The 16974-nt window shown below is 64.8% G+C and overlaps 3 protein-coding genes and 2 non-coding genes across 9 annotated transcripts; 2 read left to right on the top strand and 3 right to left on the bottom strand.

The window, feature by feature from the left end:
* Positions 1–495: 495 nt before the first annotated feature.
* Positions 496–3003, bottom strand: PREB (prolactin regulatory element binding). Its single transcript, XM_062622652.1, has 9 exons — positions 2806–3003; positions 2420–2606; positions 2040–2251; positions 1765–1845; positions 1570–1694; positions 1285–1458; positions 1142–1214; positions 896–1055; positions 496–809 (listed from the first exon to the last, which is right to left on the bottom strand). Exons 1-9 carry the CDS (start codon positions 2938–2940, stop codon positions 715–717), a joined length of 1242 nt encoding a protein of 413 aa, XP_062478636.1. The 5' UTR covers positions 2941–3003; the 3' UTR covers positions 496–714.
* A 2545-nt stretch (positions 3004–5548) lies between these two features.
* SLC5A6 (solute carrier family 5 member 6) lies at positions 5549–16243 on the bottom strand. 5 transcript variants are annotated; one of them, XM_062622650.1, is made up of 16 exons: positions 16227–16243; positions 9062–9540; positions 8658–8723; positions 8536–8587; positions 8382–8449; positions 8147–8301; positions 7810–7950; positions 7589–7718; positions 7396–7484; positions 7214–7326; positions 7060–7127; positions 6878–6964; positions 6578–6762; positions 6389–6492; positions 6195–6316; positions 5549–6108 (listed from the first exon to the last, which is right to left on the bottom strand). In XM_062622650.1, the coding sequence occupies exons 2-16, from the start codon at positions 9389–9391 to the stop codon at positions 5956–5958; spliced, it is 1863 nt and encodes a 620-aa protein (XP_062478634.1). In that variant the 5' UTR covers positions 9392–9540; positions 16227–16243; the 3' UTR covers positions 5549–5955. The 5 variants fall into 5 exon arrangements, with proteins under 5 accessions (XP_062478634.1, XP_062478632.1, XP_062478630.1 ...); XM_062622648.1 differs by lacking the exon at positions 16227–16243 and adding an exon at positions 11911–12032; XM_062622646.1 differs by lacking the exon at positions 16227–16243 and adding an exon at positions 11911–11929 and having other exon boundaries at positions 9062–9647.
* ATRAID (all-trans retinoic acid induced differentiation factor) lies at positions 11934–13512 on the top strand. The gene is made up of 7 exons (XM_062622651.1): positions 11934–12057; positions 12194–12324; positions 12447–12518; positions 12764–12835; positions 12904–13025; positions 13100–13200; positions 13303–13512. Exons 1-7 carry the CDS (start codon positions 11998–12000, stop codon positions 13405–13407), a joined length of 663 nt encoding a protein of 220 aa, XP_062478635.1. The 5' UTR covers positions 11934–11997; the 3' UTR covers positions 13408–13512.
* LOC134165653 (U1 spliceosomal RNA) lies at positions 13895–14058 on the bottom strand. Its single transcript, XR_009965600.1, has one exon. It is a non-coding gene; the product is annotated as a U1 spliceosomal RNA (small nuclear RNA).
* On the top strand, positions 15758–15921 carry LOC134165652 (U1 spliceosomal RNA). Its single transcript, XR_009965599.1, has one exon. It is a non-coding gene; the product is annotated as a U1 spliceosomal RNA (small nuclear RNA).
* Positions 16244–16974: the final 731 nt, after the last annotated feature.

Raw genomic sequence — 16974 nt, 5'->3', positions numbered from 1 at the left:
GTCCACCGGGTCCAGCGCGGCGAAGACACGCTGGCACCGGGCGGGGGGTGGAAGCGCTGGGCGGTGCACAGTGTACACTGCCTGCACTGCTCACACTGCACGCATCCCGTCCCGCCGTGAGGAGCACTCGCTGCACACAGAGGGCAGCCCCCTAACACCCCACGGCGCCGCCCGCCCCGCCTGAGGCCGAGTAGCTGACACGTCCCCCGCCAACGCCCGCCGACCCTCCGCCGGTGTCCCCGGGGTGAGCCCGGCCGCGCCCCGCCGGCAGCGCAGGGGTTAACCGGCACCCGTGCCAGCACCGAAAGAGGCGGCGGCCGTGACACGCACCCGCTCCGGGGCGAGACCGCTGCGGCGGGCGGGGCACGGCGCAGCGCGGCTGCTACAGGGCCGGGTTATAGGCCGGGGGCGTGGGCAGGGCGTTTGGCAACCGCGCTGCCGCTCCCCCGCGCTAAGCACACCCGCTCGCCCCGGCAGGCACAGACGCGACAGCGCTGCTTTCACCCTCCGGTTTTAATAGCGGCGGGGGGGCTGGAGGACCCCTCTTTTCCAGGGCCCGCCCCACATGGCCGCCAGCACCGTCTCCAGGCTCCCCCATTCACACCCCGAGCGCCAGCGCCGGGGCTGGTCCCTCATCCTCTTCACAGTCTGCATGGGGTGGGCCCGGGCCGTCGGAGTCTGCCCAGCCCCAGGGGCTCATCCCGGGCCGGGGGTCTATAGGAAGCCCGGGAAGGCGAGTTGCAGCAGCAGGATGGCAGCCACGATGAGCCCGGCACACAGCAGCAGCAGCAGCCAGACAGGGAGGGAGCCTGTGGAGCAGAGCAGTGTGAAGGCAGGTGACCACCATCTGGCCTGGAAGATACGCCCAGTGCTGCAACAGCCCCCTAGCACCTACGTCGGCTGGGCAGAAGGTGCAGCTTGCAGCGGCTGTCAACAGCCACGCTGAGCAGGGCGGCCTCATTCCCTGCCAGCAGCTCTCGTCCATGCCGGCTCTCAGGGACGAAAGCCATGTCTGTCACCACGATGCCATGTGCCTCCTTCACATAGTACAGCCTCTACAGGGAAGGACAGTGCAGCCCAGGAAGGGAGGAGGCTGCTGTGGCTGCCCCTGTACCCATCCCCACCAAGCCCCACTGCTCACCTGCAGTGAGAAGGCGATGTGGATGGCAACAGAGCCTGTCACTGTGCCTAGTCCCAGGAAGGTACCTGAGTCACTGCAGGGGGTCAGACAGTGAGCGGGAGCTGCCACAACCCCCACCCCATGCCTGGCCAGCCCTGAGGTACCTTATGGAGAGGCAGGAGATGACCTCAGTGCCACAGGGCCGGGTGAGCAGTGGCAGGAAGCTTTTCCCATCCCACTTGGTAAGGTAGCAGGGCGGGGGGCGGCGCTCCCGCTTGTGGGGCACCTGAACAGTGTAGAGCCGCAGTGCCCCAGCATTGTCCTCCACTGCCCCAAACCTGCCATGGGAGAGTGAAGGGTGCATCAGTTGCCACGGTCAACAGTGACACCCCCATTCCCTTCACATGGGGCTGCAAAGGCGGACTCTGCTGTCAGCTCTCCACCCTCACCGGCAGGCCTGGTACCGGTAAGCCTTGTCAGGGATTCCAGGCAGGTTCTCGTTCCAGCACAGCCCCATCACCAGCTGGTCCTGCTGCCACACGCAGCACTGGAAGTCTCGTCCAGCTGTCACCACCTGCGTGCAGAAAGTGCAGTTGCATGAGGAGGGCTCTTCCCACAGGGCCAGGGAGAAATCTGATGCCCACCTTGTTGTCAGGGCCCAGCGCAATATCTTCGATCTCCCCATCATGGGCTTTGAACTCCAGTGTCTTCTTCATGCTGGGAAACTGCAAGGGCAGAGCACACGCTGGAGCTGTGTCACACAGGATGGGACCCATGGCAGCCCCAGAACTGCTGGGTAAGATGCAGCATTACAGAGCCACAGGCACTGCTGATGCGGCACTGCTGGGGCCAGACCTTCCCCACCAGGCACACAACAATACTGGCATGGTAATATCCAGCCTCAGCTCCCCCCACCTACCTCCCAGAGGCGAAGGAAGCCATCAGCACCACCGGTGACAAGCAGCGAGCAGTCTGCATTGAACCTTACAGCTTTCTGCAAGGCATCGGGGCTGAAATCTGTGCGGACACTGTGCAAACTCTCTACCATCACCTCACTCGTCTGGTTCTGTGTCTCATCTTGCCCCACCGGGCTGGGGCCCTTCCGCTTCCGCGGCCCCTTCTCCCTGCTGCCTGTGGCGGGGCAGACAACACAAAGCCCTGACACAGCTCCCCCACGGGCCCGGGAGAACACGGGCAGGCCTGGGAGGGGTCCAGATCACTGCCCCATCCCCACAGACCATCCCACTCCACCCACAGCAGGTGTTGTCCCTGCCTCCCCGGGGAGTAGCGGACTCTCACCGCCATGTCCGGCCGCGGGCTCGGGCGCCCGCAGGCTAAACCGCAGGATGTGGCAGCTGGCGTCCTGTCCCGCTGCAATGATGTCGTCGGCCAGCGCCATGGTCATGGTGGCGCGGGTCTCGGTGTCGTGCGAGTGCAGCAGGGAGGCGCTGAGCTTCCCGCCGATCTGCTCCAGCTGCAGGAAGTGCTGCAGGACGGTGCAAGGCCTCAGACCAGGCTCCGCGGAGGGGCCCTACCCGCGGCGGGGCCCTGCTCACGCCGGGGCCGGCCCCGCGGCCTCGACCCCCGCCGGCCCCGCCAGGGCGGCTGCCCCCCTCCACCGCCGCGCCCAGCCGCGTCAGTCCCTGGTCCTCCCGCCCGACCCCCGTGTTCCCGCTACGCCGCACCACGCCATTGCGGATGCCGGTCTTGGCGGCGCCGCCGCCGCCAGCGGTGATGGCGAGCGGCCACCGCGGGTGCAGCCGCACGGTGTAGAGCGGAAACGGCGCCCGGTACAGCTCCGCCGGCCGCCGCGGGGCCATGGCTACGCCGCACACGTCACCGCGACGCCCCGGCGCTGCGTCACGGCGCCACGGGCACGCACCCCCCGTCCCACACAATGGCTCCGCCCCTCCGATCATAACCCCGCCCCCTATCGGCTAGCCCCGCCCCAAAGACCCGAAGCCCCGCCTCCTGTGGTCCGAGTCCCGCCCCTTGCTGCAGAAGCCCCGCCCACCCATGGTCGAGGGCATCCCCCTTGTGTGCCCCACGGAGGGCTGGGGGCTGCCTCCCTGCAGCGCAGCCAAGCAGCACCCCCGTACCCCCTGCCCCTGGGCAGCAGAGCCTCCCCAGGCCCCTCTCCGGTCCCCCTGTGCTGCCCAGCGGGGCTGTCCCAGCAGTCGTGGTTCCCCCATCCCGCCCCACAGCTGCGGGGGAGCATCCGCAGCCCCACAGGCACCAGGAGTAGGCGTCCCTGCTCAGCCTTGCCGCCCCCCATGCACCCACAGAGCCCTATGGGCAGTGGAGGTGGTGGGGTAGCCAGGTCACCCATGGGTCTCCCCAGCTCCAGGACTCCCTGTGGCCTCACTTCTCTCTCCCTCAATGCAGCCCTGACCTGGCTGCCCCCAGAGGGTCCTCACCCTGCTGCAGCGTGGGGTGGGGGGGTCCATGGGTGCACTGTGATGGCTCCCATTCCACAGGTAGCGTTGTGGGCCTCACATGAGGTTGGGGCCCAGCGTGACCCCATGTTAGCGCCCTGACTGGGGCTCAATGCCTGCTGTGGGGCCTTACCATGGGGCTAGTGGGGCTGCAGCGGGCAGCCACAGCAAGGGGAGGCCAGGACAGCTGGAATCCTCCTGCTCATCCCAGTGCCAAGGAGGGGGACACGAGGCTCCTGCCGAGGCAAGGATGTGGGTCAGGCTCTGCACCTGAACTCCCCAGGCACCTGACCCACCAGTGCTTCACAATGCTGAGGCACAGGCAGGGACTGCCACGGCAGCATGGCTGAGACAGGCAGTGGTGGGCACGGAGCGGGGCTGTCTGCCATGCACAGCAGCTTCCCAGCCCCTGCCTCCTCCAGCTCCCGCGGGAGGCAAAGAGGCACCCAGCACTGCAGGGCAGGTGCAGGCAGGGTGCCGGGGCCCGCCTCTGCCCACCCAAAGAGCCCCCTGGCTGCAGGACAGGTAAGGAGCCGGCCGAGCACAGGAGTAGGACCCCCGGGGGTGTCTGCCATGGGGAGGGGGAGCATGTCAGGCAGGTCAGGGGCAGAACTATGGGGTGCAGGTGGGGGGCATGGGCTGCCCCCAGGCACATGGCTGGGTCTGAGGTTCACCAGCTCCCCAGGACAGGCAGCACTGCAGAGGGCAACGCTGTCCTTGTCCCCATCGCAGTGCTCACCCCAGCCTCAGCCCCTGCCTCTGCAGAGCGTCCCCTCCAACCCCAGACGTGGCTCAGGAGTGAAGCCATGTGCGGGGCCTTCCTGTTGCTGCAGGCAGCGCTGCCCACCGTGCCCCCCAGCACTAAGCTCTGCAAGCTCAACGTCCTTGTCCTGGCCACCAGCTACATTGCCCACCTCAGTCATGTGCTGGACTGAGGGCCTCCCCCACCTCTGCCCTCCTGCCTGCCCCACAGACACCCACTGCTGCACCTATTCCAGGTGAGAGCCCTGCCTCGGGCCCCACTGTCTCCCATGCATGATGGCAACACCCAATCCCTGGGGTCCCCCGTTACCCCCTGTGCACACCAGCACCCCCCATCCTGCTCCCTGGGGCCCCCAAAGCACGACACACCTGGTCCCTGGAGTCCCCACCATGTCCCATGCACACTAATAGCTGGTTCCCAGTGTGCCCCACACACACCAGCACTCACTCCCCAGGGTTCCCCATCCCAGGTGTAGGTCACCCACAGAAGGACAAGGTGCTGCCATCCCAGCCCCTATCCTGCTCCCTCTCTCGCAGAAGTGGCCAATACACTCCTGTCTCTACACTGGCTCTTGGGGGGCACCCAGCTCTGGCCCCTCTGGGGCAGCCACAGCCACCAACAGCCATGAACCCACAGGGCTGGGAGACCGCAGGCTGGCACCAGGGGACAGCCCCCATGAACCCCTGGTGCCCATGGCCACGAGACCCCCACATCTGCTTCTTTCCCACAATGCTGTGCCCCAGGATAGAGATCGGGGCAGGGGGAATGGTGCTTGATCCACACCCCCATCCTGCATAGGGGTCCACAGGCACATCGCAGGCAGTGGTGGCCCAGGGACACATGGAGTGGACTCTGGTGGGGCTGGTGCTGTGCCTCCCACCTTGCCTGGGGACAGGGGAGGCTGGGGGCTGCCTGGCCTGACCCACAGCAATAAATCTGCAGCCAGCATTCACCTCCCGCCTCCTGGCTGCAGGATGCCCCCCCCAGGATCCCAGGGACACCCAGAAGGTGGGGAGAGGGGGGGAGGTCCTGCACCCCCCAACCATGAAGCAGCTGCCCCCCAGCTATACTCACCGTGGTCCCCTGGCCAGGCCCCACCACCGGCTTCATGCTCTGGGACAGGGGTCAAGGCTGCAGCCATAAATCTGCCCCAGCCAATGAGGCCCCCCCACTGCTGTGGGAGATGGGACCTCCATGTCCCCACAGCTCCTGGAGCAGGCTGCCCCTATGTTTGCACTCTAGAACCATTTATTGGGGGACAATGGAAACAGAGATGGGTGACCGGGGGCTGGATGGAGGGGGGGCGCTCGGCGCCCTGAGGGTCCTTGGCAGCCCCCAGCCTGGGAGCTGTGTGTAAGGCACATGGCCAGGCAGGGGCACCGGGCAATGTCCTGGCCTGGGGGGAGTGGGGAGCACCGCTCTGACACCCCCAGCCTGTGGTCCCACAGCCCCCAGGGCTCAGGGCCAGCCCAGAGGGGGGTGCAGCCTGATCAACCCCCCCAGCAGAGATCCAGCCCCCCAGCTCTTTGGTGCTCCCCCGGTATCCGGGGGGGGGGGGGGTTTGTGCCCCCTGGCCAGGGGGGCACTGGGAAATGGCTTGGGGGGTGTCTGGGACCCCCATGCCAAGGGGGGTAGGCTCAGAAGGAGGTTTCCTGCACAGCATAGGCAGGGGCCCCAGCTGCACGAATGTAGCCCGGTCCTTCCTCTTGCTCCTGCTGCCCAGGGCCGGGGAGGGGCAAACCATTGGGCACCCCATTGGTCTTCACCACTGCATCCACAGCGTCGGCGTTCTGTGGGGACAGAGCAGGGGGTAGCAAGAAGACGACCCCATGTCATCCCCCCCACCAAGCAAGGTCCTGTGGTCTGCGACCCTCACCTCGTCAGGGAAGCCCACCCCACAGCAGAGCTTCTGCCGGTACTTCCGGGGCAGGCACCAGAGCAGGTGAGGCAGCACAGGGTAGATGGTGCGGGGGTCCACAGATGCTGCCGGTGTGGGGCCTGAGAGGCAGAGTGGAGGGTGAGCAGAAGGGAAGGGGGGTCGCCAGCAGCCCCCCACCACGCCACACTCACCGGTAAGCAGGCTGACCAGGAGCCCCACCACGATGACAGTGGTGGAGTTGTGGGCACTGTACCACATGTAGGACAGGCTGTAGAACTTCTGCAGCCCTGTGGGGCTGGGGAAGGTGGGTGTGAGTTGGGGGGCATGGAGCAGCACCCCCATCCTGCAGCACCCTGTCCCCAAGCCCCCCCCCCGCTCACCTCTTAGGGGCCTCCGTGGGGGCCAACAGGGTAGTGGCGAGGACGGTGGTGAGGTTGCCCATGGTGGGGAGCATGGTGCTGTTGGGTGGGGGGGTCCCTGCTGCTGCCCCCATGCTGCGCATCAGGCTTCCAATGCCCACCCAGAAGGCCATGGCCAGGCCGGCCAGCAGCCCCACGACAGCACCCTGCACAGGGGGACAGGGACGGTGCTGACCCCCAGACAGGCTCGGGGTGCCCCAGCCCCCCAGCACTGCCCCATTCCGTGGGCTACATGCCCCAGCCAGGAAGGGAGACACTCACCGTGGGGTTGGCACAGGGAAAGAACATGCCAAGGCAGAAGAGCCCCAGAAGCGGACCTCCCACCATGCCAAAGATGCTGATAGCAGCCTGTGGGGATACAGCCCTCAGCACCAGACCCTTGCTCAGCTGCCCCCCTGCTGTGTGCCCGAGATGGGGGGGATCCCCTGCACCCCCACCCCTACCTGCAGCACGGGGCCCAGCATGGAGGACACGTAGGCCATCCCCAGGCACAGTAATCCATAGCCAAGAGCTGGGAAGAGCAGAGCAGGGGGTCACAGCAGCACTGAGGACCCCACTGCCCCCAGCGGCAGCCCCCCGTGCCACCCCCCCCCTCACCCAGAAGCTTGGAGAGCAGCGTGGCCTGTGCCTCCGACAGCCGTGGGCAGTGCGGCCGGACCAGGTCCTCCATTGTCACCGTGGCCAGCGAGTTGAAGGCAGAGGAGATGGTGCTGGGGAGCAGAGAGAGGTGTTGGGGGTTCGGCTGGGGACCCTTCAACCCCAGGGTCCTCCCAGCTCACCTGAGGCACCCGCTGAAGAGGCAGGCAACAAAGAGCCCGGGCAGCCCCGGGAGGTCCTGCAGCACATCCATCACGAAGTACAGCACCAGCTGGGGAAGGAGGGTGAGTGCCCATGGGGCTGGGAGCACCAGAGAAGCCTGGGGAGGGGGGTCCGGCCCCATGGGCTGCAGGAGATGAGGGACCCAGTGCCCACCTGGTCGGATGACTTGGGGCGGTTGCCGGGTGCCAGCGTATGCTCCCGGTCATAGACGAACATGACGAGGCCGGTGAGGCAGCTGAGGCAGAGGACGATCTGCTGGCAGGGGAACACGGCATAGCAGGAGCTGCAAGCACCAGGCAGGCATTAGAGGCTGGGGGGCTGGCAGCGGAGGGACCCATCCCAGCCATGGGACCCCCAGCCTGGGCCCCACTCACAGCTTGGCCTCCCGCTCGCTGCGGGAGCTGAGGTACCGCTGCACCTGTGCCTGGTTCACCCCATACAGCGACAGCATCATGAAGACTCCCCCCACTGCCAGGGTCCAGAAGGTGTGCCGTTCAAAGGGGTCGGGGTTCAGGCTGCAGAGAGGCACAGGCAGTGGGTCATGGCACCGGGTCCTCACTGGCACCCCTCACACCATGCCATGGGAGTGGATAGGATCCCTCTTCCCCAACCCACACCCTTCCCGGCTGCCTCATGGTGCGAGGTGGGGCACCTGGCCCCTGATGGGTGAAGGCATCTTGGCACAGGACATGCTGGGGCTGTGGCACTTACTCGATGCCAGAGATCTTGCCCTCTTGCTCGGCCAGGTGCCAGACACGGGCCATGCCACCCACCCGCTGGGCGCCCACCACGATGACGGCCAGCTGCCCAGCGAACATCACCAGGGTCTGGAAGACGTCAGTCCAGATGACAGCCTTCAGCCCGCCCTGCATAGGCACAGCGCCCATCACCACAGCCCGGCACAGGGCACCCCACAGCCGGGCAGCGGTGGTGGGACAGGACTCACCAATGTCGTATATAGCGTGCAGACCAGCCCCATGGTGAGCACTGCGCTCCAGAGGTCAAAGCCCGTCACTAGAAGCGATGGAGGCCATTAACAGGCTGCACCCTCATGCAGGATGGGGCTTCCAGCATTGCCCCCCTGCTCCTCTCCTCCTTACCTGCATTGAGAGCCAGCGCGGGCGCATAGAGTACCACCCCCATGTAGATGACCTGCAGGGAGAGCAGTGCTGCAGCCATGCATGGCCCCACCCCATCTGCCACAAGCCCCCATCCCACTCACCATCTGGAAGATAAAGGTGATGGTGCCGAAGACCCGCACCGTCTTATTGAAGCGCAGCTCCAGGTACTGTGGGGAGATGGGTCAGGGCATGGATGTGGGGTTCTGAGCAGCAGGGATGATCCCTATGCCCCCCCCACCAGCAGGAAATTCGGGGAGGGGGAAACTGGCCCTACTCCCAAAACCTCAGCTCCTGCTGCCACAGAGACAACAGAGCTATCCAGTGCTGCTTGCAGTGAGGGGAGTCCTGTCTGTGAGGCATGGCGCCAGCATGGAGGCACCAGGCAGTGAAGGACCGGGAGCCAAAACCTCACTGGGCAGCATCAACCCATCCCCTCCCAGGGCCATCACCTGCCTACACATCCTGCTGGGTGCTGGGCACCATGGGTGCCCCTGTTCCCACTCACCTCATAGGTGCTGGTGATGCGCAAACGGTAGAAGACGGGGATGAAGATGTGTGCTGGGATGAGTAGCCCCAGGAAGTAGGAGCAGCCGAGGAACCAGTACTGGGTGCCGAAGTGGTAGATCTCAGCCGGCACGCCCAGGATTGCCACGGCCGACTGGAAGGTGGCAAGCAGGGAGAGGGCGACAGGCAGGAAACCCATGTTGCGGTTGGCCAGGAGGAACTCCTGCACCGTGCGCTGCCGGCCCCCGCTCAGTGCATAGAAGAGCCCGATGGCTGATGACAGCAACAGCAGCAGCGCGAAGATGCTGTAGTCGATCACTGTGAACTCCATGGTGAGCTTCTCCTCTTGCCTCTGCCCTGCAAGACCTGTCGCTGCCCGGCCACCCACCCCAGCTGTGCCCTGTTGGCCTCATGGACACACTGAGCCCTGGTGGCTGCCCTGGCAGCACGTCCTGGTTGGCATCTCCCTGGCGCTTGGAGCTGCAGGAGGAAAGATGGGTGTCGGCGTTGAAGCTGTGCCTGACACTGCAGGGACCTTCGCTCACTCCTCTGTCTCAGTCTCAAGGACCCAGCGCGGGGGGGCCAGTCTGGATGAGGAAAGTTCCTTTAACCCTTCTCCTCCCTCTAGGCTGGGCTCGGCACCATTCACCCACCCACCTGTCCTCCGAGGGAGACAGGAGCCTCTTCACACTGAGACTATGGTTGCAAAACCAGTCCCACCCAGTACCCCGGCGGCACTGGCCCGGCCAGCCCAGCAGAACCAGCCCCACATTGCCAAATCCAACACCACCACCCCCTGTGGGACAACCCCACCAAGCCCGGCAGCACTGATCCTGCCCCGGCCAAGCACAACATGACCCAACCACCCCGGTACCGTGTAGCTCCGCCAAGCCCTGCAGAGCTGCCCCCGGAGTAAGAGCCCAGCCAAGCCCAACACAACCACCCAGCCCTGGCGCCAGCCACCAGCCCTGGGGCCAGCGCAGCCGCCTCCACAGTGGCCCACCCAGCAGGATCAGCCTCGTCAGCACCCCCCAGCCCTATGGAATCCATGGATGGGGCTGGGGAGAGTAAAGGGATGTGCAGTGGAGCCCCAGCTGTGCTGGCGAGAGGGTACATGAGGGAGCCCCGTCCCCCTCGCCCAGCTGAGCATAAGATGACCCTCATGACAAGCATGCAGCTAGGGATGGACAGACAGATGCACAGGGGGAAACCAACAATCCCAGAGGTGTTTGCAGCAGCTGGATGATCAGATCTCTGAGCCACTGCTGGCCCTGGCATCTTCTGCCCTGCCACAGGCAGATCCTCAGGGTTCCTGGCTCATTCGTAGCAGAGAGAACAGGGCAGCCAGGCAGTCCCAGGAACAGTGCAGAGAGGGGGCACGAGCGGAGACCCCTGCTTCCACCTCCACCAGCAAGTAGAGAGCTGTGGGGAGCAGTGGCCCAGGCACCAGCAGAGCAGGCGGTGCAGGATGCAGAGGCACCCCATACCTCTGTTCCGGTGGGGCAGCATTTGGGGCTGCCGTGGGACACAGAGCAGGCTGCCTGTGGTGGGAGGCTGGTGCGGTGCCTGCCGTGATCTGCAGAGGAATGCCTGCCCATGGCATACTTGGTGGGATTAGGGCTGGCACTCATGCACCCAGCGCAGCCTGCCCGAGCCTGCCCACCGCAGGGACAGAGCGGGCTGGCACGGGGCCCCGCAGCAGTGCCAAAGCCAACAGCAGCGGGAAGGGGGTGAGAGGGCAGCGCCTCCCGCCTCGCACACCACCGTCCCTGTCCTTGCCTTGGCCACGACACCACCTCGTGCAGCGGGTCCAAGGTCACTCCACCGCATTCCACTGCGAGGACTAAACACAAGGCAGGCAGTGGCGTGGTCCTTGACGGCTGTTCCACAGGCGGCTGCTCCACTGCCTTGGCAGCCTTGGTTCAAGGCTACCCCTCGGTGTCCCTGAAGCCCCATCGTCCCAGCCCCGCAGTCCCCATCTCCACTCCTTGTCCTACGGTAACTCTACCGGTGGCCCTGCTGCCCCCTCCAGTCGGTCCCCATAGTTCCCAGCCCACCCCACTCTGCCCCCAAAGCTCAGCACACACCCTGTCCGTGTCCACGCTCCTTCTTCCTGTATCCTCTTGCCCTACTTCCCCGTGTACCCGGTGACCCTCCCCGGGCCCAACTCTCCTGTCCCCGCTGTCCCCCCCTCCCCATACACCTCCCTGTCTCCCCATGTCGTCGGTGACACCGTTAGAGGAGGAGGAAGCACCGCCCAGCCCCAGTGCCCCGAGGACACGGCCCTGCTGCCCCTCCCGGTGCCCCCGGTGCCCTCAGCCCACTGCCCGGTCCCTTTTGTCCCTGGACCTAGACCCGGCTCCCCGGAGCCCCAGCGCCGCCGGTGCCGGTGGCGCGGCCGCAGGACGAGCCCCGACCCCACCGTAGCCAGAGGTCCGGGTCCAGCAGGGGGGGCTCCAGTGACCTTGAGGAGCCACAGCGGCCCCGGTGCGACACTCACCGGCGGCGGCCACCGGCGCGATGGAGCCCAACCCACGTGCAGCCGCGACAGCCGCCGGCGCGCACTGATGACGCACGGAGAGAGGCAGCTCTGCCCTCACGGACATTGCCGCCCGGTCCTGCACCTCCCGCGCTCCCTGATGGCGTCACGCCCACTACCGGGCCCCCCCCCCCCCCGAAGTGCCCCCCTGGCCCCGCCACGCTCCACTGCCCCGGGCGGGTCACCGCGCCCTGGCGGGCCCTCGCCGCGGGAAATCCCCGCAGGGCCCCGCCCGGGGTCCAGAGGGCACCGAGTGCAGACACACCGCGAACCGACCCCGCGGGCCCCCGGCACAGGCGAGACCTCCTCACCGGGCCCGCCAGAGGGTGCTCTCGCAGCGGGCGTGTCCGACGGGGCGGTCCCGGAAGAGCTCCGGGAGGGGCGGGGGCGCCGAGGCCATGGGGCCTTTCCTCATCATCCTGCTGCTGCCGCTGCCCTGCACCATCGGCGGCGCGGCGGTGAGCGGCGGGGCCGGGGCGGGGTTGCCGGGACACCGTCCCGGGGATCGGGCGGTGTCGCTGTGGCTCAGAGGCTGCCCGGGACATAATACCGGGAACCGGGGGGTTCCCGACCCCTCCTTTTTTCCCCCTCCAGGTGTGCGGGAGCTGCCCCGGGCCACTGCGGAACGGCTCCGTCGTAGCCCAGTACTGTGCATCCCGGCCCGGCACAGAGAGTGAGGGGCGCTGCTGCTGGGAACGGGGCGTTCGTCCAGAGCGCTTGCTGGGGTACGGGGAGGGGGTGTCAGCTGGTACATGATGGAGGGTCATGGTGAGGGACCGTGCCTGGCGCAAGGGGGTGTAGGGTGCCAGGCACATGCCACCCCCCAACTGCTGTTACCCCCCCCCAGGCTGGACCTGAGCAACTGCTCCCTGCAGAACCTCCCCCCGGGACTGGCTGAGGCTTCCTCCGCTGCTGTCCTGTGAGTCTGTGTCCCTCTACGTGCCCCCATGTGCAGCCTCTGCTCCCCTCTGGGGGCTGGGGGACACCCCACGCCCGAGCCTTGGTGTTCCCTGTTTCCACTGTCGCGATTGCCAGGCTCCCAGCACCCCGGGGTGTGTTGATTCACTGGTGAGCCCTGTGGGAACCTCCTGAGGCTCAGCCAGGTTAAGGGCAGGGTGCTGCAGTCGGTCGGGGTGGTCGTACCAATGTGGTATGCGCTTGCAGAGACCTGACAGAGAACCCCCTGACGACCCTCCCCGATGGCTCCTTCCTGGGCTTCACCCTCCTGCAGCTGCTGTGAGTACAGGGGTGGGCTGAGGGGGCCTGTGGTGGTGCCAGTGCTGGTGCTGAGCTCTGCCCCTCAGAGCGCTGCCACTGCCGCTGGGGTGCCCAGGTGGGAACAGCACCTGGGAGGAGGTGACAACGAGCGGGAGCAGCCGGCTCTGCCAGGGCCAGAGGAACTCCTGCAACAGCTCCAGGGAGCCCGGTAAAGCGGGGGATGGCAGGTGGGAGGTTGGGGGAGCAGGGCCTGGCTTGTGACCCTCTGCTCTGCTCCACCAGCCTGGCCGTGCCCTGAGAACTCTGCCTGTGCCCCAGATGGTCCTGGCCTCGTCCAGTGCCTCTGCAACAGCCCTTTCCACGGGTACAAGTGCCTGCGTGAGGTGAGTGTCTGCAGGACGAATACCCCCCCAGGTCCTCCCCCCCCAGAGCACCATGGGGCAGTGGGGCTGCATAGGGGGCCACTAACTGCTGTTTGCTTACAGGGCACATTCCCAGTGCTGCTCTTCTGTGGAGTACTGGGAGCCACCACCCTGTCTCTGGCCCTCCTGCTGTGGGGCACCCAGCGCCGGAAGGCCAAGGCCCCCTGAGAAGACCTCCTAAGTGAGGAGGGTGCTCTGTACCTCAGAGGAACCTGTGCCGTGGGATCACGGTTACTGAGCAGCAGCGGGAGATGAATAAAACCCTGGGCAGCCTCTCCGTGTGTCTGTGTGATTGCACCTGGGACAGGGATTGGAAATCAAGCACAGCGTGGGCTGTGGGGAGCTTGGGGCGGCATGTGCAGTGTGGAAACCACGCCTGAACTGAGGGAACATGAAACCACAGGGAGCCTTGGTGGGAACAGAGCGAGACGGGACAAAGGCAGGAAACACCCCGCGAGGAATATAGCGTCCGGTTCCTCACGCGGCAGGTACAATGCTCCGCAGCCGCGTCCCATACGCGAACGTTCGGGGGACTGTGCAAACGGAGACATAGTAAGAGCAGCTTTAGAAGCAGAGTACTGTAACGAACAGTGACTTCAAAGCTATTAAGAAGCGCCTACTCTGTGAACGAATCTATTCTTTGAACTGCTTAAGCCAGGGGAGAGCGCGAACGCAGTCCCCCACTACCACAAATTATGCAGTCGAGTTTCCCGCATTTGGGGAAATCGCAGGGGTCAGCACACCCGGAGTGCAAGGGATGAGCCTCGCCCTGGGAAAACCACCTGCTTGATCATGGTGTCTCCCCTGCCAGGTAAGTATGACTGCCCTTCGCGCACCCACCGCCACCCGCCGCACAACACACACACACCTCACGGACACCGCACGCGGCGCTACCGGGACGAGCCTCATCCCGCACCCCGTTCCCGCCGCGGCCGCACCGCGCACCTGCCCAGAACCCTCGCACGCCCGAGCCCACGGGGGCTGTTTGGCGTCGCGGCTGTCCCGTGATGCCTCGCGGTGCTCGTTTGCATGGACACGCCCCCACACGAGGGTCCCGTCTGTCACCGATGAGCACCGGGACACCCCACCGGAGCCTGTTGTCGGGCCGGTAAATGCCGCGGCACGGTGCCGTGTCCCGAGGTCTCCGCCCGCGGAGCCGAGCAGCACAGCGACCCGTGCTGGTGGAGGGGTGGAGCTGGTGAAAGGCGTTTAAAGGATAATGCCACTATCAGGGGCAGTCAGCACAGGTTCACCAAGGGCAAGTCCTGCTTAACTAACCTTTGAACCATTTCCAGGCATCCTGTTGCTGCATCCCAGGGAGAAAAGCTCAGCTCCTCCCTCCCCGTCCTCTCCTTAGGGAGCTGCAGAGAGCAACAAGGTCACCTGTCAGCCTCCCTCTCTCCAAACAAGACCAACCCCGAGTGCTCAGCCACTCCTCAGAGGACAATGCTGCCAGCCCTTCGCGGCTTGCTTGTCCTCTTCTGGGCAAATCTGAAGATCTTCATGTCCTCCAACGGTGGGACCCAGTGCCACATAGTGCTTAGGTGAGGCTCCACCAATGCTGAATGCAGCCGGACACCTCCTCTCTGACAGGCTGGTTCTGCTGCGATTGATGCACCTCAGGGTGCTGTTTGTCCTCTGGGTACCAGGGCCCAGCGCTGGCTTCTACTGACCCTGCTGACAGCAGCATGCAGGTCCCTTCCTGCAGGGCTGCCCTCCAGCCACTCCTCTCCCAGGTTAGATTTGTGCCTGGTGTTACTCCATCCTAAATGGCATTTGTTCTTTTTCCTTTTCATGCTGTTGATGGTTGCCCAGTGCTCCCATCTATCTATATCTCTCTGCAAGGCTTCTTGGCCCTTGAGAGAGTCAACAGCAACTCCCATTTGTGATCTCTGGTTCTTCACCCAGCACACTATGAACCTGCTCATCCCACCTGGACACCTGATCCAGAACGATGCTGTGAAGGACAGTATCAAAATCCTTACAAAAATCCAGAAAAATACATCTACCGCCTCCCCTGCACCCCACAGGCAGGTGGTCGGGTGACCTTATTGTAGACAGATACCAGGGTACTTCAACAGGACTTGCCCTTGATGAACCTGTCCCTGATGGAGGCTTTCCCTTTTAAACACCTTTCACCAGCTCCACCCCTCCACCAGCACGGGTCGCTGTGCTGCTCGGCTCCGCGGGCGGAGACCTCGGGACACGGCGCCGTGCCGCGGCATTTACCGGGCCGACAACAGGCTCCGGTGGGGTGTCCCGGTGCCCATCGGTGAGGGGCGGGGCCCTCGTGTGGGGGCGTGTCCATGCAAACGAGCACCGCGAGGCATCACGGGACAGCCGCGACGCCAAACAGCCCCCGTGGGCTCGGGCGTGCGAGGGTTCTGGGCAGGTGCGCGGTGCGGTCGCGGTGCGAACGGGGTGCGGGATGGGGCTCGTCCCGGTAGCGCCGCGTGCGGTGTCCGTGAGGTGTGTGTGTGTTGTGCGGCGGGTGGCGGTGGGTGCGCGAAGGGCAGTCATACTTACCTGGCAGGGGAGACACCATGATCAAGCAGGTGGTTTTCCCAGGGCGAGGCTCATCCCTTGCACTCCGGGTGTGCTGACCCCTGCGATTTCCCCAAATGCGGGAAACTCGACTGCATAATTTGTGGTAGTGGGGGACTGCGTTCGCGCTCTCCCCTGGCTTACAAGTTTAAAGGAAAGAGTTGTCTGTAGTAACGCAACGCGATGATGCCTCTATGTTGTCGCGTTACTTCATTCTCTGGGGCTGCTGCTTTGTTTCCACGCTGCTGCTCGGCTCCTCCGCGGTACCCTCCTGCAGGTCCTGTTAGTGCCTGGAACCGGGGAGGGGGCCAGCCCTGCCCTGGCGGGATCTAAGCGCACTGTGGGGAATGTGAGGGGTAGCCCGAGCCCTTCGCTGCCCACAGTCAGTGGAGCGTCCCCACAGCTCAGCTGTGATGGCCTGGAGCCAGATTCGCTTCTCTTACCTCTCCCTCAGAGCTGTTGATCAGAGTCGAGATCAGCCCAGGTTCTCCTGAGGAAAAGCGTCTCCAGCTCTGCCGTGGTGAACACAAAGAGTCCGTATGGATGTGGAGCGGTGCGTGCAGACCCAGCAAATGGAGAGGAGACAATAGAAAAGCTGTTGAAAGCAGCTAATGACGTCTCAAGTTCCTCCCTTGGGGGATATGGTGGCCAATTCCAGTGGGGAGTCCAGATGAAACCTTCTGGGCATCATAGAATCACAGAACGGTTTGGGGTGGAAGCAACCTTAAAGCTCATCCAGTTCCAACTCCCCTGCCATGGGCAGGGACACCTTCCACTAGACCAGGTTGCTCCAGGACGGGGCTTTGTCCAACCTGGGCTTGAACATTGCCACAAATGTGGCAGCCATAGATGGGGCAGCCACAGATGGGGCAGCCACAGCTTCTCTGGGCAGCCTGTGCCAGGCACCTCCCTCAACAGGGAAGAACTTCTTCCAAAGATTTCATCAAAATCTCTCCTCAGTCAATTTAATGTCATTCTCCCTTGTCCTATCTCTACAGGCCCTTATCCAAAGCCCCCTCCAGGTTTCTTGTAGCCCCTTTAGGCACTGGAAGCTGCTCTAAGGTCTCCCCTTAAGGAGCCTTCTCCATGCTGAACAAGCCCAGCTCTCTACAGCTGGGCTTGTTCTCTCAGTCTCCATAGCAGAAGTATTCCAACCCTCAGAGAATCTTGTGGTCTCCTCTGGACTTGCTC

The sequence above is a fragment of the Pezoporus occidentalis genome, unplaced genomic scaffold, assembly GCF_034315485.1.
Source record: "Pezoporus occidentalis ecotype Australia unplaced genomic scaffold, CSIRO_AGI_Poc_V1 ctg244, whole genome shotgun sequence".
Classification (NCBI taxonomy): domain Eukaryota; kingdom Metazoa; phylum Chordata; class Aves; order Psittaciformes; family Psittacidae; genus Pezoporus; species Pezoporus occidentalis.
Note: the sequence above shows the minus strand (reverse complement) of the source record. Positions and strands in the feature narration are given on the sequence as shown.